The sequence below is a fragment of the Colletotrichum destructivum genome, chromosome 3, assembly GCF_034447905.1.
Source record: "Colletotrichum destructivum chromosome 3, complete sequence".
NCBI classification, from domain to species: Eukaryota; Fungi; Ascomycota; class Sordariomycetes; order Glomerellales; family Glomerellaceae; genus Colletotrichum; species Colletotrichum destructivum.
Genome location: NC_085898.1, coordinates 2,244,496 through 2,263,935, shown reverse-complemented (window position 1 = coordinate 2,263,935; position 19,440 = coordinate 2,244,496). Strand labels below are relative to the sequence as shown.

At 55.6% G+C, this 19,440-nt stretch overlaps 5 protein-coding genes across 5 annotated transcripts; 1 reads left to right on the top strand and 4 right to left on the bottom strand.

Annotated features, from left to right (window-relative positions):
• Window positions 1-23: 23 nt before the first annotated feature.
• On the bottom strand, window positions 24-1,747 carry CDEST_04767 (Putative RAI1-like family protein; the record flags this gene model as incomplete). Its single annotated transcript, XM_062920926.1, has 9 exons — window positions 24-226; window positions 322-621; window positions 698-868; window positions 924-1,024; window positions 1,077-1,084; window positions 1,155-1,182; window positions 1,240-1,271; window positions 1,322-1,564; window positions 1,676-1,747. The coding sequence occupies 9 exons, from the start codon at window positions 1,745-1,747 to the stop codon at window positions 24-26; spliced, it is 1,158 nt and encodes a 385-aa protein (XP_062776977.1).
• Window positions 1,748-2,078: 331 nt separating this feature from the next.
• On the top strand, window positions 2,079-6,103 carry CDEST_04766 (Putative exocyst complex component Sec8). The gene is made up of 2 exons (XM_062920925.1): window positions 2,079-4,960; window positions 5,022-6,103. Exons 1-2 carry the CDS (start codon window positions 2,397-2,399, stop codon window positions 5,668-5,670), a joined length of 3,213 nt encoding a protein of 1,070 aa, XP_062776976.1. The 5' UTR covers window positions 2,079-2,396; the 3' UTR covers window positions 5,671-6,103.
• Window position 6,104: 1 nt separating this feature from the next.
• CDEST_04765 (Putative WD40/YVTN repeat-like-containing domain superfamily) lies at window positions 6,105-7,830 on the bottom strand. The gene is made up of 2 exons (XM_062920924.1): window positions 7,535-7,830; window positions 6,105-7,454 (listed from the first exon to the last, which is right to left on the bottom strand). The coding sequence occupies exons 1-2, from the start codon at window positions 7,629-7,631 to the stop codon at window positions 6,109-6,111; spliced, it is 1,443 nt and encodes a 480-aa protein (XP_062776975.1). The 5' UTR covers window positions 7,632-7,830; the 3' UTR covers window positions 6,105-6,108.
• A 308-nt stretch (window positions 7,831-8,138) lies between these two features.
• On the bottom strand, window positions 8,139-11,053 carry CDEST_04764 (Putative nuclear cap-binding protein subunit 1). The gene is made up of 4 exons (XM_062920923.1): window positions 10,802-11,053; window positions 10,260-10,732; window positions 9,126-10,203; window positions 8,139-9,073 (listed from the first exon to the last, which is right to left on the bottom strand). Exons 1-4 carry the CDS (start codon window positions 10,881-10,883, stop codon window positions 8,301-8,303), a joined length of 2,406 nt encoding a protein of 801 aa, XP_062776974.1. The 5' UTR covers window positions 10,884-11,053; the 3' UTR covers window positions 8,139-8,300.
• A 317-nt stretch (window positions 11,054-11,370) lies between these two features.
• CDEST_04763 (Putative serine/threonine-protein kinase, active) lies at window positions 11,371-16,617 on the bottom strand. The gene is made up of 7 exons (XM_062920922.1): window positions 14,962-16,617; window positions 13,746-14,155; window positions 13,515-13,687; window positions 13,374-13,457; window positions 12,978-13,326; window positions 12,521-12,919; window positions 11,371-12,457 (listed from the first exon to the last, which is right to left on the bottom strand). The coding sequence occupies exons 2-7, from the start codon at window positions 13,789-13,791 to the stop codon at window positions 12,324-12,326; spliced, it is 1,185 nt and encodes a 394-aa protein (XP_062776973.1). The 5' UTR covers window positions 13,792-14,155; window positions 14,962-16,617; the 3' UTR covers window positions 11,371-12,323.
• Between the last annotated feature and the right edge of the window lie 2,823 nt (window positions 16,618-19,440).

Sequence of the window (19,440 nt, the reverse complement as noted above, 5' to 3'; positions counted from 1 at the left end):
GGTTTATAGATCATCTCTGATGACTATGGTTCCGACCCCGGCTCCTGCTCCGGCTCCGGCTCCAGGGCCGTGCTCTTCATCGAGAGCTTGATCCTCCAGTTGATGAAGTCGTCCGTCAAGAGCTCACCGTGCCCGGCCTCGTCGATTTTGAACACCTCAATAGTCGGCTCCCCAGCCCGTCTGCGTATTCTCCACACACCGTCGTCGTTGATGGTCTGCCGTAACCCTGTTCTTCCAGTCAACAGCCCATTCTCTCGCGTGCATGATCTCCGCTGCGGAGCGGACAAGAATTTATGAAATGCTGGGAGAGGGGGGACTCACAAACGAGAAAGTCGGCGGCAAAGTTGACACACATGTCGGCGTTCCACGTCGCCTTGCCGCGACGCTGCACCGTCTCCGGGATCTTCTCCGTCTCGATCTCCTCGAGGCCTGTGAGAATGCCCTGGCGGTTGCGGAAGCCGACGATGATCTTGGGGACGCCGAGGAGGAACGACTGGATCCAGAACTTCATGAGCTTGCGGTGGAAGTTGTCGACGTCGCGGTCATCGCGGATGGCGAGGCTCGTCTTGAGCTCAACCCAGTTCGTGGGAGCGCCGGGCTTCGAGGGCTTCGAGTCCCAAACTTTGTGTTCGGGTTGTCAGCGTGTTTCCCGAGAGAGCACGATGGGCGGGGGAACGGGAAGGGAAGGGGGACGTACCGGCGTCGACTTCGCCACCTATGCAGATGACGGTTGGCCCGATACCCGTCCGGACAACGGAGCAGTACTGGGCTTTGTTGTTCACCACCTCCTCATCCCTGTTGTCGATGTATTCTCTGGAAGTATCGCCCCAAGGGGCAGGGAGCGTCGCCAAGGTCTCAAACTTGTAGCCTGCTTCCATGGTAAGCTTTCGCTTTCCCCTTTGCAGATGGGTTGTGCTTCATACCCCAGAATTGCATCACTTCCGGAGGGATCGGTCCCCGTCGCTGTTGCGCATTCTGTTGCTTTTGGGACGCGACCTTGTACTCGTGGTTCTCTTCAATGAATCTAGGTGGAAGTCAGTCCCATTGCAGTGACGTGCCGTTGCATAGCGTCATACATGCAGTCCTGAGTCGGGTCAGCTCAGTCAAGGACCAAGTCACGGGCAAAGGGGGGAGGGGGGGTTGTTCATGCGCACTTGGTACAGCGTTGCGTTCATTTCAAATCTGGGTCTGCCGTCAGTTTCTGTTCGTACCATCTGCACTGAGATATGAACGACTGACCCATCACGGTCCTCAAAAGGTGACGCCATAATCTGAGCGGAGGTTAGCTGAGAGTTACCTGATAACAAATGAAGACTCCTACTTTGGTCATCATGCCACGCCATGTCACAATCTGCGCATCGATTTTCTCTCCTTTCTCTTCTTCATGAGCCTTGATGGTCTTGAGTAAGGCCCCGAGGTGCTCAGGTTTCGAGTCATCGTGCTTGATGAAGCTGTCGTAGCCTTTGGATAGGTCGGTGCCTAGGGCTGGTGTATAATAGTACCTCACAGAAGAGTCGCCTAGATGGAAGTCATGGTTATCGTCGTATGAGAAGCAAGCAAACTCCTGGGTTGCGTCAGAAGAGGCGCTCAAGTATTTGCTTGAGGATATGAGCGGCAACCCATGCAACCAAGAAGGTCGTATCGAGGGACAGTGTTGCATAGGTAGTGTACATACCTTGGGTCGTTTGACCGGCTGGCTTGCAGCATAGAACCGTCCAATGGGCTGGATAGGAAACTGATCAGGCATGGCGGCAAATGCAGTGCAGTATACTGGCCCTTATGAGACGGCGATCGAGAGGACTTGATCTTCAGCTGCGCTCTCACCGTCAGGGAGTCAGGGTGAGAATAGTAATGAACTCGGTCGACAGCCCCGGTCCCAGCGTCGGAGTCGGGAGTTGAGAAAGAAGCGTCCGCGGGCGCGAGAGGACGGTAGGGTGGGCCACTTGCGTCGCATGGCGGCCGCCCGGGGGCAGTGGGGAATCGGCTTTGACCACTGAGGCGAGCCACTAAATGCCCCAGACCAAATCCAAACATCGCTGAAACGTGCATACGAATGGCTGGGCTAGAGTCCGAAACCCCCTAGCTAGCTGCTCTGCTGTCGCTGCAGCGGGGTGCCGGCAGCACCTTTGACGTCCCTAGAACCAACTTCGACTTCCAGGTCAAGAGCCTCTCTTTCTTCAACCTGACCACGGCTACGACAGCATAAGGGACACGGAGGCTTCAAGGGTCGCAACATACCGGTAATCCGAATCCCTCTCTCTATTTATCTCTCTATTTCTCTCTCCTTCCACCTCGAAAACCTCTCCAAACTCGCCAACTCTTAGATACCCCGATCCGCGATGCGATTTCCCTCCCTCCCAACCGCCTAAATCGCTACCCACACCCGCGCCTCCATCATGTCGAACCGGTACGGCGGTGGTGGTGGTTACCGCAACGGCAACGGCTACGGCAACTTTGGTAGGCGCGAAGAAGACTACGATCCGTACGGCGATGGCTACAGCGGTAGCGACAAAGGCGACCGGTACGCCGTTGGGTCACCGCCGACGATGAACCCGCGATCACCTCCTTCCCTCCGAAGTGGAGGACCGCCGCCGATTCGCAGTCGCGAGCGTATCCAGGAGACGAATGCCGAGCGGCAGATTGGCCAGGTACTCGAGCACATTAAGCTGGAGTGGCCGGCCATGTGCCAGACCGACTGTGTACCCGTTCAGCTTGCCCTCCAGCTCCTCGATACCAGCTCCGTCGGCCGCGCCCACGACTATAACAAGTTTCGACAGACGCACGAATACCTGCAGAGCTCCCTCAAAGGAATCGTCCACGAGCACCATCAGGGCTTCAACAGCTCGATCGGAACGTTCCACAAGATCCAGGGCAGCATCCAGGCGTCGCAAAAGCGAGTGCGCGCGCTCAAGGACTCACTCTTGACCTCCAAAGTGAGCCTCTGCACGTCGGACCCTGACCTCAAAAAGCTCTCGGCCACATCGCAGGCTTACGACGAGCTTCTCACGACCCTGAACGAGCTGGAGGAGCTGCGCTTGGTGCCAGACCAGCTGGAAGCACGCATCTCCGAGAAGCGATTCCTGAGCGCAGTCGAGGTGCTGCAGAATGCGTTGCGAAAGCTGCGGAAACCGGAGCTGGACGACATTGGCGCCTTGAGTGATCTGCGGGGCTACCTCGCCAACCAAGACACGGCGATTATGGATATTCTGGTCGAGGAGCTTCACGAACACCTGTACCTGAAGTCGCCCTACTGTCAGGAGCGGTGGCAGAACCTGGCCAAGACTCAGGGCGCGTTCAAGGAGGGCAACTACGAATCGATTACCATTGCCCCATTTCACCAAGTACTGGACGCCATGGACTTCGAAGGGACGGTGGCCGAGGATCCAGCTAAGAACCCGGAGGCTGACACGTTCTCCTACGTATCTCTGCTGGTAGAGTCCCTAAACAAGCTGGGAAGGCTGGAGACCGCCGTCGACACTCTCAAGCAGAGGTTGCCTGTCGAGCTGTTTACAATTGTCAACGAGACGCTTCGGGAGGTCGACCAACGGCATCCAAGCTCATTGCGCGGCGGCTCTGCCAACACCCAAGGGCTGCATATTTACGGCAACCGGGAGACGCAGATGAGAGCGGACGTCATCTACGACCTGCTGTGGACGTTATTTGGCAAGTTCGAGGCCATTGCCGAGGGTCATCGCGTGTTCCACGAGTCGATCAAGGCGCTCATCCGGCGGGAGGGTGCTGGGAACAACAGCGCGTTGCTGGGAAGCTTCAAGGAGCTCTGGAACCTATATCAAAACGAGATCCGTTCCCTACTGCACAATTATGTTACAACAGACGCCGATGTGTACCAGTTCAGCACGTCACCAAAGCCTGGTGCTAACATCAATGGCAAGAAGGACGCCGCTCGGGAACATCTTTTCAAGTTCGCCGACAGCGACCCAAAGGCCGTAGATATGACGACAGAATACGACGCTCTAGAGAGCATCATCCGGGCTGCGGTCCCCGGTCTGACGGACACATCTCGAAAATCCGGCGCTGACAAGAAACGGCCGGTCTTGGACATCGGCAACACCAGGAGAGGCGGAACCTCGGGCTGGGAGAACAAGCAGACGACCGGGACCTACAAGTCCCTCGTTGAGCCCAGTGTCTTCAACATGAGTTTGCTTCTTCCACCCACCCTCGTCTTTCTCCAGCGCCTCAAAATGATTGTCCCCCCGGGCTCGGATCTTGCCACTAGCACACTGACGTCTTTCCTGGATAACTTCCTGGTCAACGTATTCCAGCCCCAGCTGGACGAGACTCTTGGCAAGCTCAGCGACACCATCTTCGGCGAAGCCGACACATTTTTGACAGACCAGGAGTGGACCCAAGTCGCTAGGCGGCCAGTTTTCAAGGGTACAACTGCCTTCTTTGCCATTGTCACAGCTTTCTGCCGCATGCTGGGCACAATTCCCCATGACCAAGCCCTAAGCACGCTCATCATCACCCAGATGATGAGATACTATGACCGCTGCTTCGGGTGGTACAAGTCGCTGGTGAGCAAAACGCAGGCGCAGGCGGGCGAACCTACGAAGCTGCGCATGTCAGCAGCAATGGCCCTGGAAGAGGGCGATGTCCAAGAGACGATAAAGCAACTGTGGACATCGGATACGCTGGAGCGTGAGCTCTTGGAGAAGGAAGTCGGTCTGCTTATCGTCCAGACCAACGAGAAGCGCATGGAGATGGCCGACATTATCCAGGACAAGGACACCATCTCGTCGCTTTGCCTTCTGTACACCAGCATGAAATGGCTCGCGGTCAAGATCTCGGGTCTCCGTCACATCACTCGAAACGAATCAGACTCGTCACGCCCACACCTAAACCGAGGCTCGAGCAAGCGGTGGACGCTGATGAACGACCCCAACAAAGCCACCAACGAAAATGGCCCTGTGTATCTCCCCATGACGCAGGAAACCGTCCAGTGAGTTCCCCCTTTCCGACACCCTCCGTTTCGACCCTCTCCCCGCTAACAGGATCGACAGGGCTTTCGACGGCATTGTCTCGTCCTTCGAAGAGCTCGCCGCCACCGCGCTCCTGACCCTCCATATGGAGATCCGCTGCGAGATCATCTACTCCCTCCGCACTGCGCTCTCCACAGACACGGCGCCCTACCTCCTTGACCAGGAAGTCACGGAGCCGGACCCGCAGATACTAACTCTCAACTCGGACCTCGTACTTTACGACGAGACCATCGCGCGCTACCTCCGCGCCAAAGAGACGGCCTTCATCCGCACCGGCCTGGGCCTGCTGATCAATGCGTACCTTGTCACCAATGCGGCCTTCGTGTCGCCCATGAACGCAAAGGGTTGCGGCCGCATGCAGCTCAACATTCTCGTGCTGCAGCAGAACCTCAAGAACGTCGAGGAGGGTGTCGACCTCGCGCGCGCGTCAAACTACTTTGCCCTCTTCGACAAGGGACCCGACGCCATCGTCGAAAAAGCTCGCGAGGACAAGGATAAGGACGAGCACGCCGACCCCGCCGACACGTTCGGCTACGAGGAGCTGCGGACCCTGCTGGAGCTGTGCTTCAGCGAGCAGGTTGCGAACCCGGAGCGGGGGATCGCCAGCGCCGCCAAGAGGCAGATGGCGGACAAGATGCTGGGGCTCAGCGAGCACATGTGGCAGACCTAAAGTAATGATGGCTTCAGGGGTTAGTGTTTTGGGGATGGGACGCTCATCGCGATTTCCTGGTTGGGTTCAAGGATGTTTCCAACTTGCGAGGAGTTCAGGGGGTGGGGGGGTCGTCATTATCATCATCGTCGTCCGGACGTGGGCCTATTATCTGTTCCATCACGCGACGCAGACGGTGCAAACTGTGAATTGTTTCGCCGTCGTCGGATGTATCACGAAGCGTCCTACGTTGCCTGCCTTGAACAGATTTTGGGGGTATTATTCTTGTAGTCTATAGCCTTTTTTCTCCGATGCCAGCAAACTTTTCCCAACCGACATGCACACACTAACCCACACGCACCCCGTGAATATCTTTACGATCTTTTCCACCGCGGAAAAGGCGGTCCACCCTTTTTTATCCCCGCACATCCCATCACCTCCCTTACCACCCCCTCACGATCAAGCAACGAGATCCCTCCCCCTATTGATCTGCACCTTCTTATCCTCACCGCCGCTGACGATGCCCCACGTCTGGTCCCACGCGAGGGCGAACACCTTTGCGCCCTCGCCGCCGGCGGGCGTCTTCTTGCCCTTCAGCCACTCCCTGCTAATGCTGTAGACGGCCTCGCTGGCGCTGCCGCCGCCCTCGTCCTTGGTGGCGGGCCGCACGCTCCGCAAGTCCCAGATCTTCACGGTGCCATCATGCGAGGCCGAGGCCAGGCTGTAGTCGTTGTCCGGGGAGGGCGCGAGGGCCGAGATCATGTTGGCGTGGCCGCGAAGAGTGAGAACCGAGGTGGCCGAGGCCGAGACGCGAGGGTCGAGGAGGGCGACGTGACGGGCGGCGGAGCCCGCGGCGACGAGAGAAGAGTTGCGCGGCATGGGCGCCAGGCAGAGAAGCGGGTGAAGCGTTGTCAGGGTCGAGACGACGGAGGCCGTGGTCAAGTCGAGGGTACGGAGGGTGTGGTCGGCCGAGACGGAGTAGGCGACGGTGGGGTCGGTCGGGTGAAAGGCGGCGCCCGTGACGGAGGCATCGGCGTGGGCGTGGATCATGGCGAGGGCGCCCTTCTGCGGCACCGTGACGGACGAGTTGGAGAGCTTGGCGCGCTTGACGCTGCTGGCGTGCGTCGCGGGGATGTCGTCGGCGTCGACGTCCGGGCTGCCCTTCTTGGACGCCAGCCAGAGACCGACACGGCCGTCAGCCGAGGCCGTGAGGAGTTTCTTGGAGGGACCGTGGACGGCGAGCGAGTTGATCATCTTTTTGTGGCCGTGCAGCTCGAGCGTTGGCTTGAGCTCGCCCGAGAAGCGGTCGGCCGACTCTGTGTATTTCCAGACGAGAACCTTCTGATCCAGCCCGACCGAGGCAACCTGCGACGAGGAGAGGAACTTGGCGTCCGTCAGGAGCTTGGCGTGGCCCCCGGCGCGGGTCGAGGGGGACGTCGCCAGGCACTGGCCGGAACCGTCCCAGACACGCACAAGGCCGTCGTAGCTGGCCGAGAGGATGCGGTCCTGGCCGTGGGCGAGGGCGTCGCCGGACCAGCGGCCCGCGGCCGATGTGGCCGAGAGGACGTCGACGGCAGCGACCCAGTCGTCGTGCTCGAACGAGGCCTCGTAGACTGGGGGCAGCAGACTGCGAACATACTGCAGGGTGATGGTCGTCTCGAGCGAGAGGCCATTCTCCTTGAGGTATTCTTCAATCGTGGTTCGCAAGAAGGTTCCGTTGACGAGGAAGTCAAGGGGCACGGGCGACGACGTGTTGAGCATCGACTCGGAGTTCAATATCCTTGACAGGCCATATCGTTTGATATCTGGGGAAAGAGAGACATATGTCAGCTTCTGTCGATACAAAAGAGCCCCATTGGCCCCCCTGCGATGTCTCAGTACATACCTGCCGGCACGATCAATTGTCTCTTGCTCTCGTCCAACTGAAGGTCTTCGTGCGTTGTCGTGAAGTTAACCTTCACCTGGGCCGCTGAGGACTCCATTATGGGCTGATGAGACTCTTTAGGATATATATATATCCAGGGGGTTCTTGGGTTGGTCAAAGTTGATGACGAAAGATGGGATCCGAGAAGAGAGTTCCAGCGTCCCTTGCGGTAGATTGTGTATTTAAGAAATCGTTGGTCGAGGGCGGATTGTGCTGTTGAGATTTGAAAATGAGAAATGTTGGTTGCTCACCAGGACCTTCCCCGACCAAATTTTTTTGAAGCTGCTTGTCAGCCTTGCAGAAATCTGTAACCCCGCCGTACCGTGACTATCCAATCAGTGCTTCAGCGCAAAAACTGACCGCTGCTAGACTCGATAGTGCCCCGCATCCAGTGTACCAGGATGAGAGCTACTAAAGCGGGACCCCCAAGGGCCCCAGCATTCAAGAGTGAGACCAAGCCAATCGAGACGTGGTAGTATCAAAGAATACAAGAAAGGTAGGGAGAATCTGGGAAAGTGTTTATTTTTGCATTGGCTGCTTGAGGCCGAAAGCCTGATGACCTCCTTTTCACCAGACCCTTTTGTGTAATCATACAAACTGAAGGCATATTGCCCGAAGAGAAAAGAGAGGATCCACCGCCAAACCTTTTTCTACTTTTTCCTTGTCGCTGCCTTTCTTCTTCTTCCTTTTTTTTTTGGGGGGGGGGGGGGGGGGGGGGGGCAACGGCTTAGACTTCGTTGGCAGCAGTAGCTTGCTCCTTGTTCGCCTCGAGGATAAATGCCTCCTCAATGGCCGATCGTCGTCGGAACACTCTCAGCCATCTCTCACCCCATCGGCGGAGTAGGGCGTCGCGCTGGCCGGCGCCATCCACTTCCTCCATCATCTCGTCCTTGCTGCCCGAAGCCCAACTCACCAAAGCATCCTCCATAGACTTGAACAGGTCGCGCATAGCCTTGGTCTCCCTCTCTTTTGCTTCTTCATCCGCCTCGGCTTCCTTTGTCAACAATTGCCTAACACGACCTGTCACCTTGGCCACAGTTCCGAACACCAGCTCGAAGACGTGCGGTTGCGCCAAGGCATCACCCGAGGACTGTCCCTCGACGTGATTACCGCCCACAAGAGCCCACTCGATGACTGTGGTGGGCAGTAGAATCGAGTAGTTCAGGAGCTTCTCGACGATCGAGATGGCAACGCCGGGTTGTGCCGCCCAGTATGACATGACAGCGGTGATGATTTGGGCTTTAGCCACCTCAGATGCCGCGCCTACATCGAGCAGACGGTCCTTGGTGCGCTCAATACACGCTAGGACGTGACTGAGTGATTTGGATCCAACCCAGCAGACGGCCGTGACGAAAATGTCAGTGCTTGTCACCAAAGGATCCAAACTGCGTTCTATCGCAAGTGAGTGGATCCGTTCAATGATCGGCTGGAACTCTTCGTCTGGTGCTTTGCGTCTCAGCAACGCGGCAATCTCGCGGCCCTCGGCTGCGAATGGAGTGCCTAGTACATGTTAGATCCTCAGATAGCCACCAAGTGCAGATTCATCACTCACTGTCATCATTGAATTTGAAATCCGGGACATCCTTCTCCTTCTCGGGTCCAATCAGGGGTTGATAGGGCTCAGGAAGCGTGCCCTTGATGCGTTGCGCGAAGCTGAGTCGGATTTCCTTATCCAATGCCCCGATGATGAATGCCTTCTGAGGATTGAGGTCAGGCAGGTAGACATCGTCGACCCACTCCGTCCACTTCCAAGTGAAGCCAAAGTTGCTTAGGTGATGCGAGAACCAATCGACGAACCTCTGGGAGAGTTCGAGGTCCATACGGCTCGAGTTGCGATACATATGCCGGATTGCTCGACCCAAACTGGGGGCAATGGCTGCAGGTGCAATCTTGCACGCCTCGGTGAGAACTGAGTGATAGTAAACGAGCTTGTGCTCAGGTGTGGGGAGTTGAAAGAGCTGCGAAAAGACTGCGTCAACGGCCACGTCCTCGGGCTTCCACGTTGAGCGGCCGCTTTCAATATCTCTTAGTCTGTCGAAAGGAGTGGCTCGCTTGACGAAGGTGGTGTCGGAGAAGTAGCAGTCCAAGTCGATGAGGTATCGCGCAGTGACGTTACGGTTGTAGTCCAGAATGTTAATCGTATCAACCAATCCATCTCTTACTAGCGAAGCAGCGATGTCCGTCACAGGCGGCACCGACTCGACCTCTTGGTTGCTGTATACCGAAAAGTAGACTTCAGGAAACAAAGGCCGAGAACCAGCGATGATTTTCTCGGGAACCGCGATCGGGGGGAGGCTGTGCTTCGTGGCACTGTCCAGCTTCTCCTGTGCCTCGATCTCCTCGAGCGGCAGTTTCCAGGGTCTAGGAAGACAAGACAATTCCCAGTCGTTTGCCGCTTCATGCTGCAGCTGCTTCTGGAGCAATGCGATCACGCTCATGGAGCCTGTGGGCTGATCCTCCTTCTCGGGAATGTACGGGTCGATGAGTGCCTGCAACGCGTGAGGCTCTGAGGCAATGATCTCTGTCTTGTCCATGAGGTCGGCGGCCTTCTGCTGCCACTGACCAGGGGCCGCTGCCATGATGTACGGGATTGTGAGAAGTATTATCTTAACCAGCTCGGTGCCAATCGTCTACAGAAAATCAGTCATCTCAAGTTGCGGGAAAAAGAGTTCAGGGTGGTGCCTACGTCATCAGAGCTTGCTGTTTGCAAGTCGACAGCCCGGCCGAACAACTCCTCCAGGACGGGGAAGACTCCCTCGCCGTCAAGAGAGCTCTGTAAGCAAGCCAACAGTTTCAGATAGAGCTTCACATCCCGCCATTCACCGGATTGGATCCTCTCTTGAATCGCGGCGCTCAGCTTCGCCAAGATCTCGTCCACAATCTCGGGCTTAAGCGTGTTCACCAGAAGGATCACACCAGCGACAAAGGGCGTTTTGAGTGGCTGCTCCAACGATAGCTGCAGGACAAGACCAATGAAGCTTTCGCGAAGCTCGACGTCCTCCGCGTTCTCGGCAACGACGTGAGCGATCCCCTGGACCTCGTCATGCCACCGGCGGAGAGGTGATTCGGCGAGAGAGAGGAGCTGTCGGCGAACCCTCACGGGCAGAGGCGCGGTATCGATTCTTCGTCGCGACTGTCGGTGGTCGTTGTCATCGTCGTCTGTCGCCGCCAAAGGCGATTGTTGAGCTTGCGGAGAAACGGGACGAGTTTAAACAGGGGACAGCTTACCTCGATACCTTCTCTTCCTGTTGTTATATCCGCCGCCGCCGCCGCCACCACCGTTGTGGCGCCTTCTCTCGTAGTCACCCATGTCAACAAAATACAGTTGTATTTATCAGGGAATGTACCGCGAAGGTGCCGAATGTTTGCGAAGGTCAATGGATTGGCTTTGTTGAAGGTTCTGGTGAATATTCGTAGCCTCGAAGTAGGTGATAGGATCCGATCCGTCAGTAAAAGTTAGGTATGGCGGAGGGAGACAAGCTTCCCCTGCTAGCGACGCACTGCAAAGAGGTGGACTGTCGCGTCTATTGGCCCCGAAAGTACCTGCCTACAGACAGGCGACGCATGTTTGCCTGAGGCATAAAGACTTGGGTACACGGCCATAGCTAGTACACAGTAGTAGAACCAACCTTAGCTCCAAGTGCCTCACCAACCCAGCTAGGTAGGTAGCAAGGTTCATCTCAGAATTCAGCATATCCCTTCGTTACCGAGGGGAAGGCATCTTGTCACTTTATCATGAAGTAGCACTGGCATCCGACTCTGCAAGACGAAGAGAGGACACGGGGGAGAGAAGAGGGGGGTAAGAGAACCGTCGCGAGGCAATCGTTTAGATTGAAAAGAGTGGATTGCCTCGCATTTGTCTTGCTGGGCCACTCTTAGCCAGATAGATTCATAACAACAGCATTCTTTCCCATTGTCTGAGCAAAGTAGCCAGTCCCAATCCTTTTAATTGACCTCCCTGGCTCGCCATCATTGCGTCGCCGTGAATAAACAGAGAAAGCCGAACTCTTTTCCTCGGAATCATGCCTAATACCAACCCGGACCTGCCACCCCCGTCTCCCAACAAGCAGGAGGGCATCCCGACTCCATCCAAGCCTTCCGCCATTCTCTACCAATAACCATAGAAGGGTCCACCTTCACAGCAATCACAGCAAGTCCTCCTCACATCTAGCGAATGCCGAGAGGTGATGAAGTCCCGCTTGACTTTAACAAAGTGATGAAAAGACGAGAAAAGGGTGTGCTTGGGCCATCCAGACAATCGCCCGTCGCGTGAGGAAGCGTTTTCGGTAACATGAGGAAGAACAAAGTGAAAGCCATATCGGGTCGTATGTCAGGATGTGGTCCAGAACCTCTTCTTTTGCGATTTGCAAACGATGCAGCCTCCCAGGGAAACGGTCAGCAACAAGTCGCATAATCAAAGTAGACGTGCATCCATGGGCTAATTCTCGCCATGCCTCCTCCGTGTCAACGTGGGACGCTTGATTTTCTTGAGAAGCACAAACACCTCGCACGTCCTAGCCAGTAAGCATCTGCACTTTGAGCGATCGACGCAGCTCAGCCTCTGGTCGTCATTGCACGTGTAGCATCTTATCATCATTCGGTCGGATCTGCGGGTCGAGGCCGATGCCCCTGCACTCCCGTGCACAAGTTCCATCTCGATATGCGCTGGTGGAACAGTAGGTCTGTGGCCGAGAAGAGTCGGGGACGGTCCACGAGTGCGCCAAGTCCCTGGATAAGAACTCCGGCTTGCTCAATCCAGTTTGGCCATCATGTCGGCCTTCGGAATCGGAGTGAAGTTATCAATGTCCAATCCCCTCCCGGCCAGGACTGATTTCATGTGAGGGGGCACCAGCTGGTGGTTCAGGCTCGGGGCAATCGAAAGCTCTATAAATGTGTTAGACGTGAAGGGTGGCAGCCAACAATACCATCTTCTGGTTTGGCACATACCGTGGCGGCTGAAGTCAAATAGAGGGGGTAGATCACGGATCTCGCCGCTCTGGTGTCGGGAGTCAGGCAGTCTGGTGTTAGGATCTCTCAGCTCGTCAAAGAACGGGTGAACCATGGCCTCAACGGCGGCTTGTCTCTCTGTCGGGGTGTATTCGAGGAGGCGCGCGATCAAATCAATCGCATTCGCATCCGCCTTCCTAAAGACCTTGGCGAAGGGATGCGGCTTGATTTGCGGGAACTTGTGTTCCATGTAATTGGGGTTCATCGTGCGGATTTGCTCTCGTGTAGGCGTGCCAAGGACCTTGATAATCTCGACAAGCTGGTCGATGCCTGATTCTCCGGGGAAAAGAGGTTGTCCAAGCATGAGCTCTGCCATCACACAGCCAGTGGACCACACGTCTGTTGGGTTCACACATTAGTACTGCAACATGTCTAGGCCCAGCATCAATTCACGTACCGATCTTAGTGGTGTAGTTCGTGGCGCCAAAAATAAGCTCCGGTGCTCGGTAGTATCGTGAGCAAATGTACGACACATTTGGCTCGTTTTCGACCAATATCTTGGCGCTGCCGAAATCACACAGCTTCAGAATACCCGACGTGGGGTCGAGAAGGAGGTTTTGAGGCTTGATGTCACGATGGCAAATTCCTTGCGAGTGAATGTAGGCGAGTGCGCGGAAGAGCTGGTAAATGTAGAGCTTGACCTCCAGGATGGGCATTGTCGTCTTCATCTTGTTGAAGAAGCGGGAGGCGCGGTAGACCGTCTCGGGCACGAACTCCTGAACAAGGTTGAGGTAAACCTCATCTTTCTACGCTGGGTTAGCTGGGCGACTCTCTGCTGCCGGAGGCTCCTTACGCGTTCGCCATTGGAGTAATAGAAGGCCTTGAGCTGCACGATGTTGGGATGCCGGACGATCCGCATGATCTGAAGTTCACGGTTCTGATGTTGCTGTCAGCGCATCGTGACCGGAAGGCCGAACGGCAGAGGATTATATACCTTGAATCGCTTGTCTTGGAGGACACGTTTAATAGCCGCATCCTCTCCTGACGGCGAAAGCTTGGTCTGAAAGACGACACCAAAAGAGCCGTTGCCAACAATCTTGCATTGCGTATACTGGAGGTCCCTCGTTTCTCCAGTGATCCCGTCCTGGACCTTCTCGCGAATAACCTCTGGCGTACGCGTTAGCATGGCACCGAATAATTGCTTTTGGGAACTGCCGCAGCTTACCTCCCATCCTGAGAGTGTTGAAGGCGGCGGGGCGGTTCTGCGCCATGGCTCGGGAGGTGTTGTCAGCACGGCAAAAGCCCTGCTATTGTTGGCCGACGTTGGGCGAAGCGAAATCGACGGGAATGAGGGGTAACGGATCCGAGACTCGAAGGCGGGCCGTGATGGGCAGCAAGGAACGACAACTGTGTTTCGTTGATGTGGAAGCCGTGCAAGGGTAATTGCACGAGAGACAAGCTGGAAGCCGACGAGTCAATTGCTCGTTTCAAGGCCCAAGGAGAAGAGTACAGATGTGGTCGAGAGACGAGCTGAGCGGCACCGGCAGCGGATTCGTGTCGGATAGCGGATTTTGAGGCTTTCCCAAGTACTGAAATCAATTGCACTATCGAGGTCGACGAGCAATCTGCAAGGAGCTGGTTGATTTCATTAGCAGGGCGGCAGAGAGATGTAGGAAAAATCAAGATGCCGATCGTGATTGATGGGGCGAAGATGGGCAGGGTACTGGCGTGTCGTGCGACGAGCAGTGATGAACGAGGATGGCGGACGATGGGTGCGGGGCGGAAGGTATTTTGACAGGGAGAGAGGAAGAAAGTGGCAGGGCAGGGGAATATGAATGATGGCGACGATGCGAGAGGAGCGAAGGAAACAGAGGTTATTGGTAAGGTAGGCAAGGTAGCAGGGCAAGCCGGAGCAAGAGAACAAGACAAGGACAGAGCAAGCCAGGACAGGAATAGGACGAGACAGGACAGAGAGAATAGGAGGGGGGGTGGGTGGGCAGTGAGTATATGCGCAGCGCTATGCATGCAGTACGCAGTACGCAGTGAGGTGATTTTCGCTCAGGCAGAGGGAAAATGCCAGGTACGTGCAGACCGGTAGCGCGAGGCAGCTTCAGACATAATCCTTACATGGGGAGGATAGGTCACAGCAGCAAGAAAGGCTACTTCTAGTATGGAGGCAAACGAACTGGTGACGACGGGCCGAGATAGGGCAAGGCACGGCGGGCTGTGATTGTGTCGGGGGGGGGGGGGGGGGGGTCGTGGAGGTGGGAGTGCTGGAGGAGGCGGTGGTGGGTGAGAAAGGGGGGAATGTGGTGATGACGGCACAGCACGTCGCTGAGGGGCAGGCCGACCAAGCTCAAGGATCGTGATGTTTTTGTCCCCGTGCAACACAAGCAGGGTATACCGGTGGGGTTGGGATGAGAAGGGCGAGAATTACTCACAGACACTGGCAATTGTCGAGGCTGGATTGCAGAAAGAGGTGAGACGCGAAATTGGGCGACAGAGAAAAGGAGAAAGATGAACCTCCTCTTGTCTTGTGCTGCTTCCCGGGTGGCTGCGTAGGAGTGGGAAGAGAGGAAGGGGGCAGAGGCGGTGGCTGCACCTGCTTGAGCGGCTGGACCGAGACAGCTGTTCTCCAAGCGAAGACAGACGAGATCGTGAGTTGAGAGCCGAATCGTTTCGAGTGCAGGGCGGGATGGGGCGGACCGTCAACAGCTCTGCGTGGCTGTTGTTTATTCCTTTAGTATGTCCCTTATTCTCCCCCTTTTTTTTTTTTTTTGAGACGACGGATATCGAGGGCGGAGGCCGTTGGTCAGAGAAAGAGAGAGAGAGAGAGGGATTGATGCACGAGAAACGTGTGGTGAAGTTTGGGTACCCGAGAAGTGGGAGAAGGAGGATGTTGTCGCGCCGTTTGGAGAAGCGCGAGGTGGGTTGGTCGATGTAGGAGAAAGCAGGAAAGGTAGGGAGGTACTTTGCAAAGAGGGGCAGCCAGGGTGGTTCGTGCTTCTTGTTCTTGCAGCTTGAGGCCTCGCGGACCACACGGCAGGGCAGACTAGCGTGCGCAGCTGGACAAGGAAATGACGGAGTGCGTCCCAAGTCCACCCAAGTCCAATGACTACCTGGTCCAGGGGTGGCGAGAGGAAGCAAGTACCTGCCTACCTGTGGTGGCCCGGGAACGAGGATTAGTGTACATGTATGAAAGAGTAAAAGATGGAACGGGGAATCACCAACAGTAAGTTAATGTGCTGTTGCTGTTACTGCTAAATCGCATTTATGCTTTGCCATATGACTGTTAGAACTTCATCAGCTTCCCACTGGCATTGTTTTCTTTCCATATTGTCTAGGGGTCGCGTTTTCGAGATGCGCACAAAGTAAACGCGCTGCGTGTCCCCTTCATCTCTATTCCTGTCCTTCTTGCTTCTCCCAGTTCTTCCAATATACTCCATTCACGGCGTTGCGACCGGTCAGGGTCCAAAGGCTACGATGGCGTAGGAGAGGTAAAGTCGTTCACAACATTCCATCAAGGGACGAGGGATTTATTGGAGAGACAACGAACTGCGCGGAGGGCTTGGGCATAGAGGACTCGAGGAGGGTAGGCTGGTACGCCGTCCTCGAGGTGCCGGAAAGCATGGAAGCACAAAAGGGACCGCATGGCACAGGCACAGCAAGCAGATCGATTGCAAGGGAACTTAGTAGCTGGTACTCGGTACTGTAGCCTTTAATTTTGGGTTTGTTTTCCCTTGCTATTGGAGGTAGGTAGGGTAGGGTGGTGTTGGGTTGCAGATCTAGCCAGTCTGTTGAGTCGATTTCAACTCTACTCGATTCGCGAGATGGTCCGCCGAGTGAGCTGAGTCGGACGGGACAGATTTTATCTTAACAAGATTTGTTCAGTGGAGGGCAGGACGAGAAGATTACCAACTGAAAAGAGGACAATGGGGACGTTCACCCAAGTCTCGGCCCAACTCCAGTCACTACTCACACCCAGCGACCGGTAAGACAGTCAGGTGTCTCCCTCCTCCCTCCTCTCTTCTAGCACGGGAACACAGCGAGAACGAGGTGTTGCCTGGCAATGCTGGACCCTCCTCGCTCGGCCAAAATTGAAATGGAAAAGTCTAGTTTGCCAAAAACACCACACACACACACGCATACACACACACATACACACACACACACACACACACACACACACAAAAGAACTCGGAAGAACGAATGCACGATGTCAACTTTGACAAGCGCAGCCAGACGCAAGTGCAGTGCAGTGGCAAGTGCATTCAGTCGAGGTCGTGGTTTGGCGGGTGAGACCTGCAGAGCAGAGCCACGACTGACACGCTGCTCGACTGGTTTGGCCGGTTTGGCTGCTTAGCCTTTCATCGTCGTCGCCTCCGGACAAGGACCCGCTGCACCAGGCTTGCTCATGTGCTCTTTTTGAGACGGGGAAGCAGGCGCTAAAACTCGGCAAGCGGAAGTCAAAAACCCAATGGGTACTCATGCTGTTTGTTATTCCTGCTGACTCCTGTCAGGCACTTTCCCACCAGGAGATCAGATCGGTACGTACCTTGGCATTTCTGTTGCTTCCTTGTGCCTGCTGGCCCATGTCGTCTCGAGTGTGCGTCTGTGTGCCTACCTGACCTGACTTGAAGAGACCTCACTTGTTTGTGACAACCATGTAATTTCTGCACATGCGAGCCCGCCCCAGCCCGTCCCAATGAAGACACTTACCTATATGCCTGAATCCTCCGTCAAGCGTTGACTGGTGCTCGAATTCGATGATAATTCTTTCCCAGAGCAAATAATGAGGGAAGGGGAGACCGAGCTCTGGTGGGGCACACTTCTGCCCCCTCCCCTGGCGGATGTCAACCAATCCAATCATTCACAGGTGAAGAAGTGTCCAAATATAAACAACAAGAAAGCCTGGGAACTTGAAAGTTGTTTATTCAGTGCATCTGGCTCTTCACATTCTCTGCATTCTCTGGCTTTTCACCCAGCACTACGCAAAAGCTGCTGTCAGTCGTTGGGGGCGCGCCTATCAGGTAGGTAGGTACCTTCTTGCCAGCTGGCCAACTGGGTCCAGTCTAGCATTGCAGGACGCCAGCCGACTGTCGAAGGCTGAGCGGCCCCGATTCTGCAGGGTCCAGACCTCACACGGTTCCTCCACCTTTGAACTTCGTTTTTCGTCCGCTCCGGTCTAAAAAGCCAGTCCTCCGTTGCACTGGTCCTGCTGTCCGCTTCCCTTCCGAGGCATTCTGCTGCTCTTAGATTGTGCATTTGGTTCTGTTGACCTTCTCCTCGCACTTGGTGGCCTGCTGCGAATAGGCAAGAAGGCGGAGGACTCCATTAGAACTGGCCCTGCAAGCTTCCGACAGGTCATGCCGAGTTAAGCACTGCAACTTTGCAGCGAATCTCCCGGCTCGAAAGACCAAGGCAGCGTCAAAACAGGAGCAGGGTTAGGTATCGCCACCCCCGACAACCGGTAACACAGTCATAGTCCGTTCGCCGACCACACGCAATGGCTGTAAGATTCGGCAAACATGAGAATGCACTTTTCCGCCATTGAATGGCAGTCAACCCTGGCTTTACTGATTAATCGAAGAAGGTTGGTTCATCCACCAGGGGTAAGTGATGCTGCCATCTCGTCTCCATTTTTCCCACTTCCATCGCCTTTCTCACCGTCGGATTTCACGGTTGCTGACAGGACCGCCCGAGCATAAGACGCTGAGTCGCAGTTGTTTCTTCTCCTCTCTTTGTGTACATGCAGATGACAACGAGCTGCTGCTGACGTTTGTCGGTTTTGGGCTGCGGACACAGGAGGAAGTATAGCACCAGTGCAGCAAAATTGCAGATCCCTTTGGTCGTATCGTTCGCTGGATGGGAAAAGAGTTTTCACGTCTTGCTTTCTTTTATATTAGGATTCGCCCGCAGCATGTGTACTGCACCCGGATGGAGTTGTGCGCCCCAGCGATCTCTGACGTTTCTGTTCGGCCATCTTCGAATGCAGGACCAGGGGTGTGTTCACTGGGTTAGACCTCGCCGAGCCTCGAGAAGGAGGGGGTGGGAGGAGGGCTGGCGGGATGTAGCTATGCTGGGTAGTCGCTGGTCAGAGCTTCTGTGGCTTGCCTGTAGCCGACGGATGTCCAAGAAAGTGGGAGAAAAGGGGAAAGCAATCGAGTCACCGCGCTTGTCGCTTATTACTTATCAATGGGGTTGGAAAGGTTCCCATCAACGGTCCTCCTTCTCTCTCTCTCTCTTTCTCTCTCTCTCAATCTGTACAAAACGGATACTTTGCATCTGCTCTGGCTCCTACCCGCCTAGTCTGACTGATCCCTCCTTGCAATATCCCCAACCCCGCCAAAGAGACTTGTCCCAAGGACCTATGACGATGTGCCTATGTGTGGAGGAGACGGGCCAAGTGCGGGGGCATTGAGTCCAGGAGGAGTTGTGGTTGTGGCTCGCGTCTCGTTGAGGAGGGGCGCAGCACACTACGGTGGTAGAGGTGGGGCTCGACTTCTTGGTGTTTCTTTCTCCAAGGTCAGAAGTACCGCAGAGACAACCTAGGCGGTTGAACACTCGACGGGAATCCCATCCACGTACATGCCCTTTTTTATCAGAGCCATGTGGAGGGTTTGTAATATCTCTCGTTTAGGTACGATGGCAGCATCTCCCTCTCGTGTTAATTTCTCCGCCGGATTCGAGATGCAGGCAATGCGATTGGGGGCCGCTTAGCGTTGCCTAGGAATCTACGAGCAACAGGGCGAAGTGCGTCGATGGTCAAGATCGGCAGACCTTACCTGACAATGTGTGGATTTGGGCTACAGTACACTATTATCGGGAGAGGGGCCAAAACCATTGACTTTGGACAAATATGACAGGCATTCGTCCGACCACCTGGCGGTTGTCGCAGAGGAGTCAAACGGTCTTGATTA